The sequence below is a fragment of the Herpailurus yagouaroundi genome, unplaced genomic scaffold (assembly GCF_014898765.1).
Source record: "Herpailurus yagouaroundi ecotype Mexico unplaced genomic scaffold, PumYag 140, whole genome shotgun sequence".
Taxonomy (NCBI): domain Eukaryota; kingdom Metazoa; phylum Chordata; class Mammalia; order Carnivora; family Felidae; genus Herpailurus; species Herpailurus yagouaroundi.
Genome location: NW_024412395.1, coordinates 43,576,281 through 43,595,247, shown reverse-complemented (window position 1 = coordinate 43,595,247; position 18,967 = coordinate 43,576,281). Strand labels below are relative to the sequence as shown.

Sequence of the window (18,967 nt, the reverse complement as noted above, 5' to 3'; positions counted from 1 at the left end):
CAAAAATAAAAAAAAAAAAAACAAAGAGTAAGAAACAAGTGGTTGTATCAAAATATAAAGGATGGTCCTAATTAAAACCGAACCTGCTTAAAGCACACTACGTTGTTTTACAACAACTAGTTTTTTGTGTGGTGAAAAGCATCACCTGACTATACTATTTACTTTAAGGAGTACCTAAAATACTATGACATAAAATTTTTTGCTTGAACCAAAGAAAAGCAGAGAAGGAGTTTGTACTATGGCTCCATTTAGTACAGGAAGAAAAGCAATCTATAAGTTGGTTGTCTCAAATTTTCTACATATTCTCATGGCTGGCATTTTATTTTGAGCTCATAAACCTGGAGTTCCCATTTTTTTTAAAAAAAATCAGAGAAATGCCATATTTTTAATGTGAACGAGTCCATAAGCACATATTTCAATGGGTTTAAGAAATTACCCTTCTCATAATTCTGATTTTCTTCCAAGACCAAAACAGAATTACTGTGAGGATGACTCTATCAGACTGTAGCGGGGATCTTTGGGGAAGGAAGATAAAGCATGTTTTAGAATAAAATATGACTTCTGTTTGAGCCAAGCAAAGAAATACATGAAGATTTTAAAGCCCTGTTACAAGACAGAAAACATCAATCAGAAGTCTTTGAGGGAGCCTACTGAGTAACTTATATTAACCTCCTTTGGACTAAGTGTTAGAAGTAGTTGTTAATAATGGAGAGAGGGAGAGGGGGAGGGAAGGAGAGGGAGGGAGGGGGGAGGGAAGGAGGGAGGGAGAGAGAAAGAGACAAAGAGAGAGAGAGAGAGAGAGAGAGAGAGAGAGAGGTGACTAATTCCAGATTTCTGGGATGAGAAGACTGTGCACATCCACTGTTTGTCTTTTTGGGATAGAGATGACATTGAAGCAGCATGCCATTTTGGGGTGACAAAAACCAGCAACAAGAGATATTCTGTAAGTCTAATGTATCATCTTTTCTGAGCCCATGTTTCCAAATATTTCTCATGAAGCCAGATAAAGCTTGCAGGTTTGGAAGCATGTGGTGCATAAATGGAAGCTCCCAGCTTTGCAATTTCTTAATTCAAGGATAAATTTTCTTTTTTTCCAATATAGAAATTTGATGTCATCACTAAATATGGTGCTGTGCGATTTGTTGATTTATATATGATGTATTCGTGTAAGTCATGTAGGAAAAAAAGTTCACTCAAGCTTCCAACCTTCTTAAAGAGCTGAGTAGTTACAGGAACACCATAAACACTCAGTCCGATACTGGATCTAAGCCCAAGCCTTTCCATGCCTTTTGCCTCCCCAAAACTCACACAGAGAACATAGGCTGACCAGGTTTCTAGAAGACACCATTTAACACAGGAAATACAACCAAGGAATAGGTTTGAGGGAGAGGGTCTTACCTTTGGGGAATCAGCTTCTAGAGTGATTAGGAAGGGGAGCTTATGACAAAAATGTAATATAAAAATTAAGTAGAAAAAGTTAATTTAAGGTCATGAAAATAAAGGAACTTAATAACTAAACACTGTCCCAAATCCCTCAATCACTCTTTAATAAGAAGAGCTATTAGCATAACACAGAGATTTTTCTTCAGATCAGTATCTAAGAAGACTGGATGGTTTGAACGCTTATAAATTCTGGAAAATTCAGTTGGAAATCCTGTGATGACTCTTCATATTTAAGGACACACTCTTCCCCAGCATGCATTTACAACTTAGCATCCGCAACTATAGGAGTGGTTTGTAATGTTTGCATACAGAGAAATATGAATGCATAGAACTTTCTGGAGCTGAAAGTTTTGGAGTAAGGAAGTTAGGGAAGATTTTCAGGGAGTTGGAACAGGAACCTGGAAATATACTAAGTGCAAAATCACCATTACATGTGCATATGGGGCTTAAGAAAGGACAATGGGGGAGTGCAAAATGTGGGCAGATATCTAAGAGGGTTCTGGGAAGTGGGTGATGAGTGAATATAATGGAACTTTATTGCAAAAGAGTAGGCCAAATGAATGTCCGAAAGTGGCCTGCATTGGGACTCATTTACAGCACCATTCTCCCCACTGTCATAGTTTTGGAATAAGCTTTTAATCTGAAAGGGAGATGTTGAAAAACATACCAACAAATGTGCCAATTACAATTTCTGCCTACTTTTAAAAAGAGTTTTCTGAAGTATTTTAGACCTAAATTCAATGGAAGCCAATACTATTCTTTCCCTAATAGATTCATGTCATAAAATGATTGGAATCAGTACAAATTCACATTATTTTGGAATTCAAACCTTTTAGAAGGAAAGCTTGACTCCTTATCTTTTGAGGTATCGGCAGTCATCAGAAGGTTCCTCCACAAGGCAGTCTTTGACATTTCATCGGAGATATTGATCACAGATGGATCATCTCTAGATAGGAGTTTACCCAAAATGAAATTTAAAAAATTAAGTAATTGCAGTTATCTAGTGATAGAAACTAAATATAGGACAGTCTTATACCTTTGTACAGTATTTTTCACAGTTAAAAATTAAGAAGTAAATAGTTCTCTCAATTTTTTCTTTAAATTTTTTTTTCAACGTTTATTTATTTTTGGGACAGAGAGAGACAGAGCATGAACAGGGGAGGGGCAGAGAGAGAGGGAGACACAGAATCAGAAACAGGCTCCAGGCTCTGAGCCATCAGCCCAGAGCCTGACGCAGGGCTCGAACCCACGGACCGCGAGATCGTGACCTGGCTGAAGTCGGACACTTAACCGACTGCGCCACCCAGGCGCCCCTCAATTATTTTTTTAAAATCTATGAAAAACAAACATCTCAACAAAAGATTCTAGTTATATAGACACTGGTTTTGGCTAGAGTTCTCCTAATTCATTTCAAATTACAGAGATGAGTTTCTGTGTGTTTATTGCTTGGGCTCTTGCCCCTACATTCGTAGCCGAGCAAATCAACTTCAGTCTCCTGCTCGGACTCTACAGTGGCTCTCACACACTCAGAAAAAAAAGCCTGGTAGGGGTGCCTGGGTGGCTCAGTCAGTTAAGCATCTGACTCTTGGTTTCAGCTCAGGTCACTTGCTGTTTGTGAGTTCGAGCCCTTCATTGTGCTCTATGCTGACAGCATGGAGCCTGCTTGGGATTCTCTGTCTCTCTCTTTCTGCCTCTCCCCTGCTTTCTGTCTGTCTGTCTGTCCCTCTCTCTCTCAAAATAAACAAACAAACAAACAAACATTAAAAAGACAGAGAAAGCCTGGTAGGTGGACCATAGGCTCTGTCCCTGCCCTCACCCTCCAAGTTCATCTCCTGCCATTACAGCCCTGCTCCTTCTACTCTGGCCACAAGCAGTGGTCTCCCGACTATTCTGGAACACTCTGGGCTTGCTGCCTCAGGGCCTCGTATTTGTCCTGCCTTCTGCCTATGATGTTCCTTTACATGGTACAACTCTTTCCCTCCTTTGTTTAAATGTCACCTACTCAGGCCTTTGCTGACTACTGTATTTAAAACTTCTGGGCCACCTGAGTGGTTCAGCCAGTTAACTGTCCAACTCTTGGTTTCAGCTCAGGTATAATCTGTTTGTGAATTCAAGCCCCACGTCAGGTCTGCACTGACAGTGTGGAGCCTGCTTGGGATTCTCTCTCTCTCTCTGCCCCTCCCCCACTATCTTTCTCTCTCTCTCTCTCCCCCCCCCCAAAATAAATAAACTTAAAAAAATAAAACAAAATTTCTATTTCCATCCACTCAGAGTACCCTCATCCTCTTTTGCTTCTTGTTTTTATTGCACTTTTCACCATCTAAAACACTATCCCATATTACTTGTGCCTTTATTTTTTGCCCCCCCACCTCTATTCTACTTGAATATAAGTTTTATGAGGATGACGATTCTTGACCATTCATCTGCTACTGTTTCCCCAAGAGTCAAGCAGGGCCTGACACTTGGTGCCCACTCAATAAATACTGGTTGAATAAATGAAGGCAGTCTGTGTATTTGGCAGATATCTTTCCAAATGACTAGAAAGGCCTTCAATATCAGGGCGCGTACAATGCTGGGTGCTTTGTTTGCATTTTAAAATGGCACCAATTTTAAGTGATGTCCAGAATTCTCTAAAATATTCCCAGGGCTAGAAACACAACCAAATAGAAGCAGAGATAAATTATAGGCCAAGTCAAAGAAAGTTTCAAGTGAGAAAAGAGCACTCTCCTTACTGCACGAGGAAAAGATACCCTGCTGTGAAAAAAAACCACCTTCTATAGAAATCCTAGGCTGACCTCACATGACCCTCATCAGTGGTTGTTCACAGACGGCAACAAATTAGACTTTTTTAGAGAGACACCAAAGGTCTGGAGCAAAACCTTGGGTCTCACAGGGTCCCTCCCTTCCCAGTCTGGACATGTGTTCTTTTTAGTTCCTCAAATCCAGCAGCCCCTAGTAACTCAAAGCATGAAATCAACCAGTTTCCAAAAGAATGTCATATGGAATACATGTTTTTCACAATATTATGTGACAAAGAGCCTTGTAAGCCGAAGAGTTTAGAAAATACTGGATTGGGGAGCCTGGCTGGCTCAGTCTGATTCTTGACTTCAGCTCAGGTCATGATCTCAGGGTTCATGAGTTTGAGCCCCCATTGGGCTCTATGCTCACAGAGTGAAGTGTGCTTGGGATTCTGTCTCCCTCTCTCTCTGCCCCTCCCCCATATGCGCGCGCTCTCTCTCTCTCTCTCTCTCTCTCTCTCAAAATAAATAAAAATAAACTTAAAAAAAAAGGAAAAGAAAATTCTGATTAAAGAAAATTAAACTTAAAAAAAAACATACAGCACTACTTAGATTCTTTAATATGCCAATATACACTATGAATCTCCAAATGGAAATGTGGTATGGAAATTTATTTAACCAAAGAATCCTTTTGAGACGGGTACCACATGAGACCAAGTATCTATCTACAAAACACACGTGGGAATTTGTTGATTCAATGAAACAATCAACAGGATTTTAAAACTTACATACAGTTTAAAAAAAGATAAAATGTCTTCTCATGTTTAGGTGGTAGATAATTATATTTTAAAAACCTAGGTAATGTGATTTTACAGTCAGACCCTGAAGATCTAGAAGATTTTTCCAAATTTTTGGTAAATACTATGATAAATTCTTTCCAGAGGGAAAAGTTTTCTCTGCTTTTTTATTGGCATGGTCTTAAATTATCCTTAAGTGCTTCAATATCTATATATCTGTATGTAATTTTTGGCCAGATACATTTTTAAGTTTTTATTATAACTCACAGGCATTTGCATTCTTTTGTTATGTCTTTGTGCATAAAGAAGATAGGCATATTTTGGAAGAGTTACATAAATACTTCCTAAAATGGCTGGTAGATGTGAATCCTTGAACTCAGGAAATAGATCATCTCTTTGGAAGTGCCATTTTTTAGGGGTAACTTCCCAGAGTTCAAACATTTACCAGTGATCAATTTAGTGAATACCTAGCTCATTTATCCTGGAATTGAATCTTGACCAGTCTTCAACTGATACTTTTAGAGCTTTTGTATACATTATAAAATATGAGAATAAAAGACTTCAGACAACAGTCCCCTGCCCCCCTTCATTTTCAGCCACTTGCCCCTACTCACGCAGCTACCAGTGTCAGAACTTAGTTCTAGGACAGGGTAATCTAAGTCCTACTTCCATTTCTTTCTATTCTAACACAGCTTCAACAAACCTTTGTAGGAATGCACACAGTTCACAATTCTTAAGTAAAGTATACAACAACACGTTTCATGACTCCAAGTGGTGTGCTTTTCCACGCGTATCTTACCTATAGTGCCCTTCCAATGGGAGCTGTACTGTGCCCTCATCTTCCATAGCTAGCATACTTTGTTCTTCCTGGAAAGACAAATGTAAAACATACAAAGTGAACCTGATGAATCTCCATTTTACATTAAAGAAGAAACACAGATTAATGTTTCACTATCTCATTAACCTCAGGACCTTCCACTTTGTTTGCATTTATTAATGCTAGCACAGGTCCTTTCGATAAAGTATCAGCTACCAAGAACATAAGTAATTAATGAGAGTCTCCTACCACAAAGTAATTTAAATGCTAACAACAATCTCCTTCATGTCACTCAATGTAAAACGTGGTTAATTTCCAAGCAGATTTTTAAAAATAATCTACATTTTAAAAGGAAAAGAGTACGGGTAATGTAATTGTTTTCATTGTTATAAAGTGTACATTACATTCCCAGAATGCTCTGTTAGAAGGGAATGAGGATGTATTTAGAGAGGTGGTTCTCAAACTTTATTTTACATCAGAATCACGTAGAGGGCTTTAAAAAAATATACAGATTACCAGGCCCCACCTCCAGAGTCTCTGATTCAGTGGGTCTGGAGTAGGGCCCAAGAATTTACCTTTTCCAGTGATTTTCCAGGTGATGCTGATTATGCTGGTCTAAGGACTACACTTTGAGAACTCCTGCTCTAGAGATTTGGAAAGAGACAGGAGAAGATGCCTTCCTGTATGGACCAAACACAGGTGTGTTTTCCACTAGGCACATCTTAGGCTTTAGTTTTGACTCAGATTTCTTCTTACAATGACAATATCCTACCCTTCCCCAACAAGTAGGGATATTTCATATAATCATTTCTTCATCTATAACACTTTAAAAGCATATCTTTATGATAAAGATAACCTTATGCTACCATATTAAAATGTCCTGGTTTAGGGGAGCCTGGGTGGCTCAGTCAGTTAAGTATCCGACTTCGGCTCTGGTCATAATCTCATGGTTCGTGAATTCAAGCTCCGTGTCAGTCTCTGTGCTGACGGCTCAGAGCCTGGAGCCTGCTTCGGATTCTGTATCTCCCCCTCTCTCTGCCCCTCCCCTGCTCGTGCTCCATCTCTCTCTGTCTCAAAAATAAATAAACAATACAAAAATAATAAAATAAAATATCCTGGTTTAGTTTTCAATAATGTTATCAACCTTTTTCTATCCACCAAAATATTTTACTTATCTGTAGATTGCAGCTTCTATTTAATGCATTTATTCTTCAAATGAGTCAATTACCAATGCTTAAGTTCAGAGAACAATGTGGGGCCATTTCAAGATGTTAGAATCATTGGTTCTAAGTCCAAAAATGGAATTTTATTTATTCTATTGTGTTTATTGTTTTATTTGAGTCCAGTTGAGACACGAGGCTACTAGTTTCAAGTGTACACGTAGTGACTCAACATCCCTACATCCCTATATGTTATGCTGTGCTCACAAATGTACCTACCATCTGTCACCATATAACACTATTATAGGATCATTGACTATATTCCCTGAGCTGTGCCTTTTATCCTGTGATTTGTTCATTCCGTAATTGGAAATCTGTATCTCCCACTCCCCTTCACTTATTTTGCCCGTCCCCTACCCCTTCCCTCTGGCAACCATCAGTTTGTTCTCTGTATTTATAGTTGATTCCGCTTTTTGTTTGTTTATTCATTTGTCCTGTGTTCTAGATTCCACATATGAATGAAATCATATGGCATTTGTCTGTCTTAGTCTGGCTTTTTTCACTTAGTATACTACCCTCTAGGTCTATCCATGTTGTCCCAAATAGCAAGATTTTATTCCTTTTTTGTGGCTGCGTCATATAGAAATGGAATTTTTAAGTTAGAGGTGAAGAACTAGATGATTTCTTGACCAAATGGGAACTGAAGAGAGAAAATAGGGTGGGCCTGGAGGCTGAGCAGTAGGTTGCCTGATCTAAGTCAGCTTCCAGAAAGACTTGATCTTTGGCTGATGTCATTTCTGGCAGGCACGGCTGTTCCTAACATTATCCTCAATATACGGACCCTGGCCTCAAGTTGAATGCTGCCTCATCTGAAGAGCCCTTGTCATATTTCTCGTTACTTAAAGATACAGTGTTTTCCATCTAGAGCTTATTCAGCTAACCTATGACTATGAAATGTAATGTGGGGGCAGGTCTCATTTTCACTCTTGGAATGCTCTCTGTACACATCCAATCTACTGACCAAGGCACGCTCCCCTCTGCTGGGACCTTATCCACCCTGCATACAGATATCTATGCCCAGTCTCTGTGGTGTACTAATGGAGAGGCCAGAGAGTACATGTCTCCGTTACTTCTCTACTTATAAGTTCCCACCCACACCCCCAACCAAAAACCCTATGCTACATTTATACTCTGTGGTACTAATGCACGTGTCTGTTTCTCCCTTGCATTACAGGAACTAATCCTATTCTCTTTCTCTCTTGTTCCTCAGGGACATTTGTTCTTTTAAGATTCATCTGATGTACTTTACTACTTGTGTATTATGCCTATTTCTCTTGTCAATGGAAGGACTATTAAAACTAATTCGAAATGAGTAGACAGCAACCATTGGTTGGAAATTACACATTTTAGCATTTGAGCAGAGTTAATCTGCTGCCTGGAAGAAGGCATGCCTTGCAAATGGGTTAGTCACTATATATGGAACATAATACATATGTCATATTAACTTATATGCACAACACTGAGGCCATGGACAGAGCATATGTATTCTTGCAGGTAAAAAAAGTTTACTTCTGCTATAGAAAACATTACCTTAATGCACATGGAAGGACATACAGAGAAAACAGTCAGTGATCCCAAATGCTATTTAAGTAAAACCAAGATACAAACAAAATGCAATTCTCTCCTTGTCCACTGAAAGGTAAGCTTGGCATATCGTATGTTTTCTGACTAACTCGGAATCAAATGTCAGGAAGGCATGTCGAAAGGTTTAATAGAGAGTACCATTCAAAAAGCAGAAGAGAGGAACAGCGTCACCAGAGCTTGGGTTACCTGGCAGCAGAAAACGAGGGCTCAAGATTGAACGTAACAGCCAAAAATTGGACCAAAGCTTTGGGAACAATTTTGTTTTTTCCTCAGATGATTTTCCACTTTTCTCTCCAATTGCTTTCAATAATTATTTTGCACTCTGTGGCTTGTTAGCATGTGTGGGCTTTATACTAGTCATAATTCTATCCAAACAAAAACTCATCACCTCTAAAGATAGCATTTCCAAGCCATGCTTATCTGAAGAAAAGGGGTGGCAGAGCAGCCGCTGCCTTGGGTGCCAGAAGGAAGCTGGGTGGGCCCCCGAGCCCAGGGACAGAGGGCCGGCTGCATCCCAGGCAGCGCTGTGAGGAAGCCAAAAATCTGAGACTTTCTGGGGAGGAACAGTCAAATCAGGCATTGGCCGTCACGACAATGACAACCTAGTTTATCTCAATCGTACAGGAACAGAGAGTGAGAGCACCCAGCTAAGTGCTACTTGTAAGTCAGAAGAACCTTGAAATGAGTTCCATTCAGCACTCCGCTCATACGGGGTCCCTCAAAAAATATGCTGAATTCTACAACATGGTGAAGATAGTAAAGGGTGATGATCAAAGTTGACCCAAGGACATCTGAAGGGTTTTGCCAGTTTGACTAAAGGGCTACTCATGCTGTGATTTGAATGCTCTCTTTTCACTAAGATAGTCAAAGCATTTGTCAGATACTGAATTGCTGAAAGATAGTCAATGCTATATCCAGTAAAAGGCAGGAAAATTGAGGGTTAAAACAATGAATCTAATTTATAGCACTCAAACATTTACTGAGCATGTATTATGTGCAAGGCACACAGTGGAAAATCCGGGAGCCATTCACGAATCCATTTGTCAAATATGTATTAAGCATAACCTACATGACAGCAGTCTGCTAGGTGCCCGCGATACAGCAACAAAGAGACAGACACTCTACTCTCAGAGGATGAGAAGGGTCATTGTAAAAAAATACAAGAAGAGGGGCGCCTGGGTGGCGCAGTCGGTTAAGCGTCTGACTTCAGCCAGGTCACGATCTTGCGGTCCGTGAGCTCGAGCCCCGCGTCGGGCTCTGGGCTGATGGCTCAGAGCCTGGAGCCTGTTTCCGATTCTGTGTCTCCCTCTCTCTCTGCCCCTCCCCCGTTCATGCTCTGTCTCTCTCTGTCCCAAAAAATAAATAAATGTTGAAAAAAAAATTTTTTTTTAAATACAAGAAGAGAGGAAGTAGTATCTGGGCCAGTCTTATTTGATCAGTTTAGTAGAAGAAAGGAAGAAACTCTAGAAACAGTGCAGGCCAAGAATAAAAAGTAGAAATAAATAAGATGTGTTTGTATGACAATGAACAACCAGACTGGCCTGAGCCAAAGGCCTGTGCCGAGTGGAAAACAAAATTGGAGTTAAAATGTGGTATGTTTTGATTAGTAGGATGTATGAATCGGAGTTATATTTTGTGATAGCACAAAAAATAATTTGTGTATCATGACAAAATGCTCTATGCTGCCTTTAGTGAAATAGGTAGCATCTTCACTATATCCACTTCTCATGCAAAGTCTATATCTATGTAGGAACCCCCAAGAAGCTCAAAGTACAAACAAAGCAGAGAGCCAGTGTTCACAAAGATGGCTAGAATATTAGAGAAAATATTCATTAATTTTAGAATTCATAGATCTCAAAAAATGGAAGCGACTTTAGTGATCAAGTCTGACCCCTTTAGTTTATCCAAAAGGAAAACAAAGTCTACAGGACATAAGAAGTGTCAGACCATTTTCTTCTTTGATTACTAATAGAATAGAAAATGCTGCAAACATTACACACACACACACACACACACACACACACACACACACACAAACTCTGAAAACCATAAAACTTGACATTTCTAAGAGCTATGTATTAAAATTTCCAACAGATAGAAGAGCCACTACATACAACTACTCACTTCAACAATGAAAGCTAAAGGTATAGTCTATATAGAATTTTACATAAATAATTGGATGCAACATATAATTTTCATCAGAATATTTGCTTCAGTATCTCTAAGTGACTTACATAAATTATTACAAAATTCAGAAATTTTGATAGTGGAACCTTGGATTTAGAAGATTATATTCTGGAGAACCAGATACTGTGGTTTTAGAAAAGGCCTTATCTCAAATTTTAGCATGCAGCAGAATGACCCGGATGTCTGGTTAATACAGATTTTTGGACCGATCTGCAGAGTTTTGATTCAATAGGTCTGGAGTATGGTCCAAGAATGTGCATTTCTAAGAAGTTGCCTGGTGTTGGCTGATGCAGCAGAGGTCCTAGGACGACACTTTGAAAAAATCACTGCTTGAGGAAGAAGAATATGCTTGCCTCATTCTAAGACTCAATTACAAGTAACACTTGCCTGTGTAATAATTAGGCCATGTTTCCCAAATCCACAACCAATTCTCATCTTTCTTAGCAGTAAGATCTGCTCTGTAATTTGTTTAACTGCACTTGTTCTTAGTTTGTTTTTTGCATCTTCTTGGCCTTGCTCATGATCCTTCTTCATACAGATCACAATTCTCACTTGCCTCTTGTTTTATTCCCATAGCATATATGTTAGAGTGAACCTCCCATAAACCAAGAAGTGTCAATATCATGATCACTGCCCGGAGCTGGATTTCCAGGATTTATCTAACATTAACTGCCTTCTGCCCCCACCCAGGAGCAAACATTCTGCTGGGGCTTTCTGCTTTTAACAGCAGCCCTTTTGTCAAATGTGTACAATGTCCTAGAGAATATTTAAGTAGAAAGGAAGGCATGTTGGTACTCTGAGCACATTTGGACATCCAGAATTTGATTCTGCAGTCTTCCCTTTACACAGAGCAATGTGCAAAATGTCAGGGTTCCAATATTCATTTCTATCCTGATTATAATCCTTTCTTTCTAAAAACTGAAGCATATGCATATGCATATGCATGAAGTACATGAAAATTTGGAACAGAAGCTCTGCGACCTTGGACTGGCCTGTGTAGCTATTTATTCTGCTTAACTCATTATTGAATTTTAAGGTCAAACTAATGTTTTCTCAATGCCATAAGACCAGAAGCGGGCTACTGATAAGAAAACCCTAGAGTATAAAGGTACAAGCTTGTAACTATCATCAAAAGGACAAAAGGTGAGCCTACTTTAAATTCAAGTCTCAGGGAGCTGAACATTTTCTGCTATTTACCATCTTTCCAGATCACAATCAAAGTTACTCAATTAATTTGAGCAATTGCAGAAATGCAGCATTTCTGGAGAACTTGTCCGTTTACCACCTGAATGCACAATTTCTTGGAAGACTGGGCCTTGGTATAAGATGCCACAGTAAGAAGATGAGATCCTTCAGTGGAGTCCATAGCCTCAAGAAAATGAAATACCGAGATCTGGGTGATCAAATAGAAAATCAACCAGAATTTAAGTTGGTCAAATCCTTCTTAAATCCTTCTTAAAATTTTCCCGTTCTCTATACTAATCATACACGTTTAATAACTAATTCCAAGTTAGAGGGTGAACATCTTTAAACTTCCTTTTCTCTCTCCACTTGTTGGATGGAGAATTACCTTTCTTTGCATTGGTCAGAACTGTATTTTAATATAATTAAATTATGAATTATTTCTTCACTGTATTACTGATTCTCTTGTTTCTTTCCATGCACTGAGATTCGCATGAAAGCATCATTATATTAATCTATTTGAGACTTTAAAGGTCTGTAAATCTGCCTGATTAATGTATTATTGCAAGGCATTTCCCCCACTTTTTCTCATACTCTGATCTGAAGGATACAAGGACAAATTTGCCTCAATAAATCTTTAATCTATTTTTGTATCCTTTTGGAAGACATGGAGTCTGAGAAATTTAGTAATATTTGATTACCTCTAAAATATTTATCTTCATAATCAAAAAATAGTAAACACCCATTGGAATACAGTGGGCCTATAATGTAAAAAGGTTGGAAGCTTATTAAATAGGGTCTCTTTCTAGCTGAGATTAATAAATTCCAAAATGGTATCTGGCACACATTTATACCACACCATATATATGCAGCTTCAGGAGAGGTTCTGAGCAGTGGAAATAAGGGAGAATCTAAACTTTTCTTTAAATGACAAAAGGAGAGAAAATTAAATATAATATATGTGATATATACATTATACAACTTTTCATTTTACAAAGTTCTAGAACAGCAAGGATGCTCCGTGGTATGGTAAGGCCTAAGGAGTACGCTCTGAAAGAGATGATTATATGGCTGGGGCTGTTGCTAACTTTCTCTATGGAGGTAGTAGAGACGTTTGAAATCAAAGCAAGAAAGTAAAGCACAACTACATTTAGAAGTTACTGCTTTAATATACTTAATATCATTCTCATTATCAGAAAGACTCAGAAAAAGCTCATGGTCAAAGGGTTTTATATTCAAAATCATCTTCTTTGGAATTTAAACTTTTTTGGGTATTGTTTTCAAGAATAATTGCTGAATAATTTTAATTACATCAAGTATGGATAATTTAAGCCTTTTGAATTTTTATATTCCAGTGTCCATCTTATTTACATTTAATTTATACCAAATTCTGTCATATTTTTCTTGAATCCTATCTGAGGAGGAGGCCAAACCTTTACTTAAGCCCTAAAATGCAGTATCATACTTAAGGCATTGTTTTTAAAAACCTTTCATAGTTAGGGGCACCTGGGTAGCTCAGTAGGTTAAGCACCTCTTAATCTCAGTTCAGTCAGGTCATGATCTCATGGTTTGTGAGATCAAGCCCCCCATCTGGCTCTGTGCTAACAGTGCAGAGCCTGCTGGGGATTCTCTCTCTCCCTCTCTCTCTGCCCCCCCCTTGTTTGCACTCTTGTCTCTCTCTCTCTCAAAACAAATAAATACATTTAAAAAACAAATCTCTTATAATTAGGGGCACCTGGGTGGCTCAGTCGGTTAAGTATCCCATGTCAGCTCAGATCATGATCTCGCCCCACTTCAGACTCTGTGCTGACAGCTCAGAGCCTGGAGCCTGCTTCAGATTCTGTGTCTCCCTCTTTCTCTGCCCCTCCCCTTCTCATGCTCTGTCTCTCAAAAACAAATACATTTTTAAAAAAATTTTTTTAAATCTCTCATAAATAAGAACATATCAAGGAGAAAACTTAAGAAAAATGATAATTTTATAATATGATATTTCAATGTTGTATTAATATTACTAGAAGTATGATTTTAAGTATTCATTCTACATTATTTGGAAAAATTAAAATAATCATTCAAAATTAAGGTACATCATTATGATCAATCTCTAAAGCGGGGATCCATTGTCAGCAATGGGAGACCATGGAAAAGCAGCCCATATTTGTAAAAACATCTGAGCAGAAATTTCACTAGACTTTGGGGCCTAGTCTGACTTTAACTAATGACTGAGGAAAAATTAAAACCATTGAAATGTTTGCAAACAAATTCCCCAAAGGAGAGAGGAATAAAACCTTGGCTTGAGAAATTATGCTGTAGATAGGAAACTGAGTACATTTACTGACTGCCTAGTAGAAGAAATGGTGGAAAAAATAATGCACAATTCTTACCAAATATTTTCTTTCCAGATGAAAGAAATGGAAATTTTGTTCTTATGTTTTATAATCTATGGGCTCAATCATTTTGGTAGATAGTATAGTGGTCATTTTTTTTTTTCATTTATACTTTGTAGGTTTTTTTGTTGTTGTTGTTGTTTTTAATTTTTTTTTCAACGTTTGTTTATTTTTGGGACAGAGAGAGACAGAGCATGAACGGGGGAGGGGCAGAGAGAGAGGGAGACACAGAATTGGAAACAGGCTCCAGGCTCTGAGCCATCAGCCCAGAGCCTGACGCGGGGCTCGAACTCACGGACCGCGAGATCGTGACCTGGCTGAAGTCGGACGCTCAATCGACTGCGCCACCCAGGCGCCCCTATACTTTGTGGTTTTTATAGAAAATATTTTTAATGTTATGATTACTAGCCTTCAAAAGAGACCCAGACTTACATATGAACTTCAAATATGCCATAAAACTTAAAACAAATGGTCTTAACACATGAAACAGAATAGGATAAATCAGTAGTCCAAGGAAGTAATTAAATCCCAAACTCTCTCAAATCACATTTACTCAATCTTAAATCACTTTGAAAGCAGGTCAGATCAGTGTAAGCATTTAATCTATTTCAAAAAAAAAAAAACCCTAATTATATATTTTAATTAGAATTAGGATCTTTCCATTAAAACTTAGTTCCTTAGAAAAATACCAAGAGGACTAATATCTCTTTTTTTCCTTCTCACATATTTAACCAAAAAGCAGTCATTGCAGGACCATAACTTGGAAATAGTTAAGCATCAGTAAGGTTCTACCATCCACAAGGGAGGGAATAGAAAAGCAAAGCTTACAATTTGGAGGATAATGAAGTACAAAGTGTTTGCTTATTTCACTAGGGTTTGGTTTTCTCATGTAAGGTCTGTGATCAAGTTTCAAGTTTATGATTTTAAACATTAACCCTCCAAACATTAATAATCCACCTGTGGTTGTTAGTAACTGCTAACTATCTAAATATAAACATGGGATTGATTTTGCAAAGAGCTGTTACTATGCAAGTGCTCCTTTTTTGTCTCTTTATAAGATACTGATTTTGCTCAGACTTACTTCTTTTTCAGCATCTTCTAGTTTCTTTTTCTTACTCTCGGGCATTAAATCATCCAACCAGCTGAGTTCCCGTTTTGTAAACAGAAAGTCCATCAATTTTCTCACAAATACCAGAGCTAACACCTGAAGTAAACAATAAGATAGTTTAAAACAGGGAAAAAATTAAAATGGGAGATGTAGCTTTGGTTCTTGATGGAAACAAGTCAATTTCAATTAAGACTGAGATTAAAGTGGCACTTGAAGTCATGTGTGTATGAGACACTGTACCTTTGCATCCTTCAGTTCCTTTTCTTACCACATCCCCAGAATAACAGCTCTGATTTTGCCCAGTAAAGGAGTCTCTTAAAGAGGCCATTAAAAAAAAAAAAAAAAAAAAAAAAAAAGCCCTACAAAATATATTGGATTGTTTCCTTTGATAGATGTAATTAATAATTTGCATTATTTTAATGAACATTAAACCATTCTTATCTGTGATAATATTTGAAATTATTTATAGTCACTCAAATTCAGTATTTGAATGCAGTATTTGAAATTTATATGAAATATTTCATAAAATTTAATTTTAAAATCCCCCTAGTTTTTCAGATTTGCTAGTGCTACATCTTCAATGCTACATTTTCAAAGTTTACATTTTTCTACCTAACTTCAATTAATTCATACCACTGTGAATATTCAGAATGATAGAGACAAAACTAATATGAATCACTGAAATTCATATATAATCTCAAACTCTATCTTAGTCACTAGTGTTAGTAACTCAAGTTTATGCCATGGTTTCCAATAATAGTTCAAAATGACTCTATTGTTCCAATTTCAGTTTCATGTGTTTCCAAAGCAGAAAATAAGAGGAGGAGAAAAAAAAAAGTGGACTTAAAAGTTTCTTACCATCATGGGAAAGACAATAGCAGCTCTTGAAACTTTTATTATCCACAAAAGGCCAAGGCAACTCATCTGAATAACTGTGAAGAGATGGACTTTTCGAAGTGGTACATGCCTTAGGTATATAAAATCTGGCTGATGTTTTGCAGGCATCCAGAAGAGCTTTATTCTATCAAAGAACTAAAAGATAAACAGACTAAATTTCTTTTTACAGACAACAATACAGGTAGGACAAGTAGATGTTCAATATGGTCCAAAATATGGTACATCTGGATCACACTTAAGTTGACCTCTGGGCATCAGGACAATGGGATTGCCATGCGTACACTCTGAAATGCACAATTTCAGTTTCATAGCATTCCACATTTTCTTGAATATGGAGACAGGCCATAACTTAGAAGAGTTTAAAAATATTAAAGTCAATGCTAAATGTTGCTACTCGGAAGAGTATAGCCTTGAGAGAAAAAAGAAAATCATCATCCTCTTTCTCATTATCACATCACAATTAGCTTGGGGATTCCTTGGCTCCCATACTCTCTCCTCTCCTGAAAGAGTTCATCCATACCCAAGGTTCAAATTTCACATGCTTGTTAGAGACTTCTAGACCTAGGTCTCTACTTCAGCACTCTCGGTCTTGCTCTCTCTCTCTCTCTCTCTCCTGAGCTCTCGACCCAGATCCTGCTGCTGAGTAGGATGTTTTGATTCTGCTGTTTTGGCCCTGACACTTCGACCCCCAACAAGGTTTTGAGGTTGTCTTTAGAAACACAAACACCTTAGCCACAAAGACTTAACCTAGATGAATTACTGTTAATATTTTCCAGAGCAAACTTTGTTAATTTGATTTCTTGATCAATTTCCTATAGTGCACGGTCAAATCACTTACAATTTTTTCAACTGTCTTCTATTATTAGTTCTGTTTAAGTCTTACCATGAAGGTAGTCCAATTATTTTTGACTATATATTATTGTTACAATTTTGATTTTGAGACCATTTTTATGTACCAACGCAAAATTTCCCAATTCAAATTTTATATATGAAATTTTCACAAGAAGTTTAAATCTTCAATCACATTCTACTTACTAACATATTTTACTGCAGGTTAGTTTTATTCTATGTGGAGCGTTTTGTTTAATATTTCTCAGGCCGATTTTTGCAGTTTCCAATGTTTCCAACAAGAAGTGATTATTTAGAAAATGATGGTTTCAATCACTGTCAGTTCTTTCATACCATTTCTACAGTAATATCTATTATGCATCTTCAAAAGACTGATATTTGGTCTTATCTTTTAGCTAATTTATGAAAAATTGCAAGCAATTCTCATCAGGTATTCCAAAATTAATATGCCAAGCAACAAATACCCATGGAGTAAAATGTCAGGGCCAAACATCCTTTTTTTTTTTAACCAAAACTTGGTTTATTTATATATATATATATATATATATATATAAAATAAGAATCTCAAACTCAACATAAACCCATCTTTTCTTCTGTGTTCCTTGACTTATGGCACAGCATGACCTTTCTTCCCTCAGTCATCTAAACCAGAATCATATGTAGGTTAGTTCATCCACTGTTCAGGTATTTATTTATATTCATTAATACCTTCTAAAATCATTTATTGAAAACCTTCTATGCCAAGTACCAAGTGCTGAATTTCTTTTTCTTGGTTTATCCTTCTCCATATTGTCCCCAAACATTTCATTAGCTCTTATTTCTATCTCTTAAATATCTCTTTAAATTACATGTCATTAAAGAAAATTTGGTGATTGGTGGAGGTGGGAATAGGGAGGAAATAAAGTAAAATCTCTGGCTTATAACTGAATGTTTCAGTTTCGATAGAACTTGTTTTTCCCAGCTATCATTTCTCCATTTGTGAAGCTGTTATTGCATAAGTGTTCTTCAGTGTGTGGGTGCTTCCATTGTTATTGCTTAAATGGCACATTTGCTTTACTTTGGATTCCTGAAGTGTTGGAATGAATATAGATGTGGTTATATATCTGAGTATAGAAACAGCATTCATAAGAACACTGTGATCTGTTTTTTCTGCCATGTTGCACAGTGAGAAGCCTAGATAATATGTTTCATAATATTGCCAAACAGGTAGCATACAGGTTCCTTCAGCATATAGGGTAACTAAATAACCTGCTCCTGGAACTGTTGGTACCCAGCACATGCTTATTACTACTCAAGTAACGATAATCATGACACATGTATCCTGAGTTTTGCATTTGGCTTTTATCTTGCCCTAATCTCAATATTCCACTCCCCCACCCAGTTAGCCCAAATAGGAATTTCAACTTCCTGAGTTCGGGGTTCACTTAAATTTTCACTAACCTGTTCTCAGTGTGAGACCCTGCTTGCTGTTTCATTCGTGCTATTTAAAACTCATTTTACTTTTCTCATGGGCCTTTAATAAAGTTTTCCTCAATTTTCAATTCACACCCCAAATAATTCCAAAACCTGACATTCTTGTTTAGTTCTAAACCTCATGGGTATAAAATCATGTGAGTGGAATTAGGAGGAAAAATCTGTTGAAACCTATCAAAATGATTTTACTTTGTTTCTTAAACTTCTGCTGCTGTATTTATGTGAGCCTGGGGCCTAATAATAAATACTTTTCACTTACAGATGAAATTAGTGCTCGTGGAACTTTTG

At 37.5% G+C, this 18,967-nt stretch overlaps 1 protein-coding gene across 7 annotated transcripts in view; it reads right to left on the bottom strand.

Moving 5' to 3' along the window:
• SLC4A10 (solute carrier family 4 member 10) overlaps nt 1-18,967 on the bottom strand; it is a 297,084-nt gene that overhangs the window by 5,866 nt on the left and 272,251 nt on the right. For 5 of the 7 annotated variants that reach the window (XM_040475187.1, XM_040475186.1, XM_040475185.1 and 2 more), the window contains 4 exons: nt 16,319-16,492; nt 15,434-15,556; nt 5,778-5,845; nt 2,273-2,389 (listed from right to left, as the gene is read on the bottom strand). In XM_040475187.1, the coding sequence (XP_040331121.1) occupies nt 2,273-2,389; nt 5,778-5,845; nt 15,434-15,556; nt 16,319-16,492 (482 nt within the window). Of the gene's footprint in view, nt 1-1,398; nt 1,438-2,272; nt 2,390-5,777; nt 5,846-15,433; nt 15,557-16,318; nt 16,493-18,967 lie in introns of all 7 variants that reach the window. The other 2 variants (XM_040475188.1, XM_040475189.1) reach the window with 2 other exon arrangements.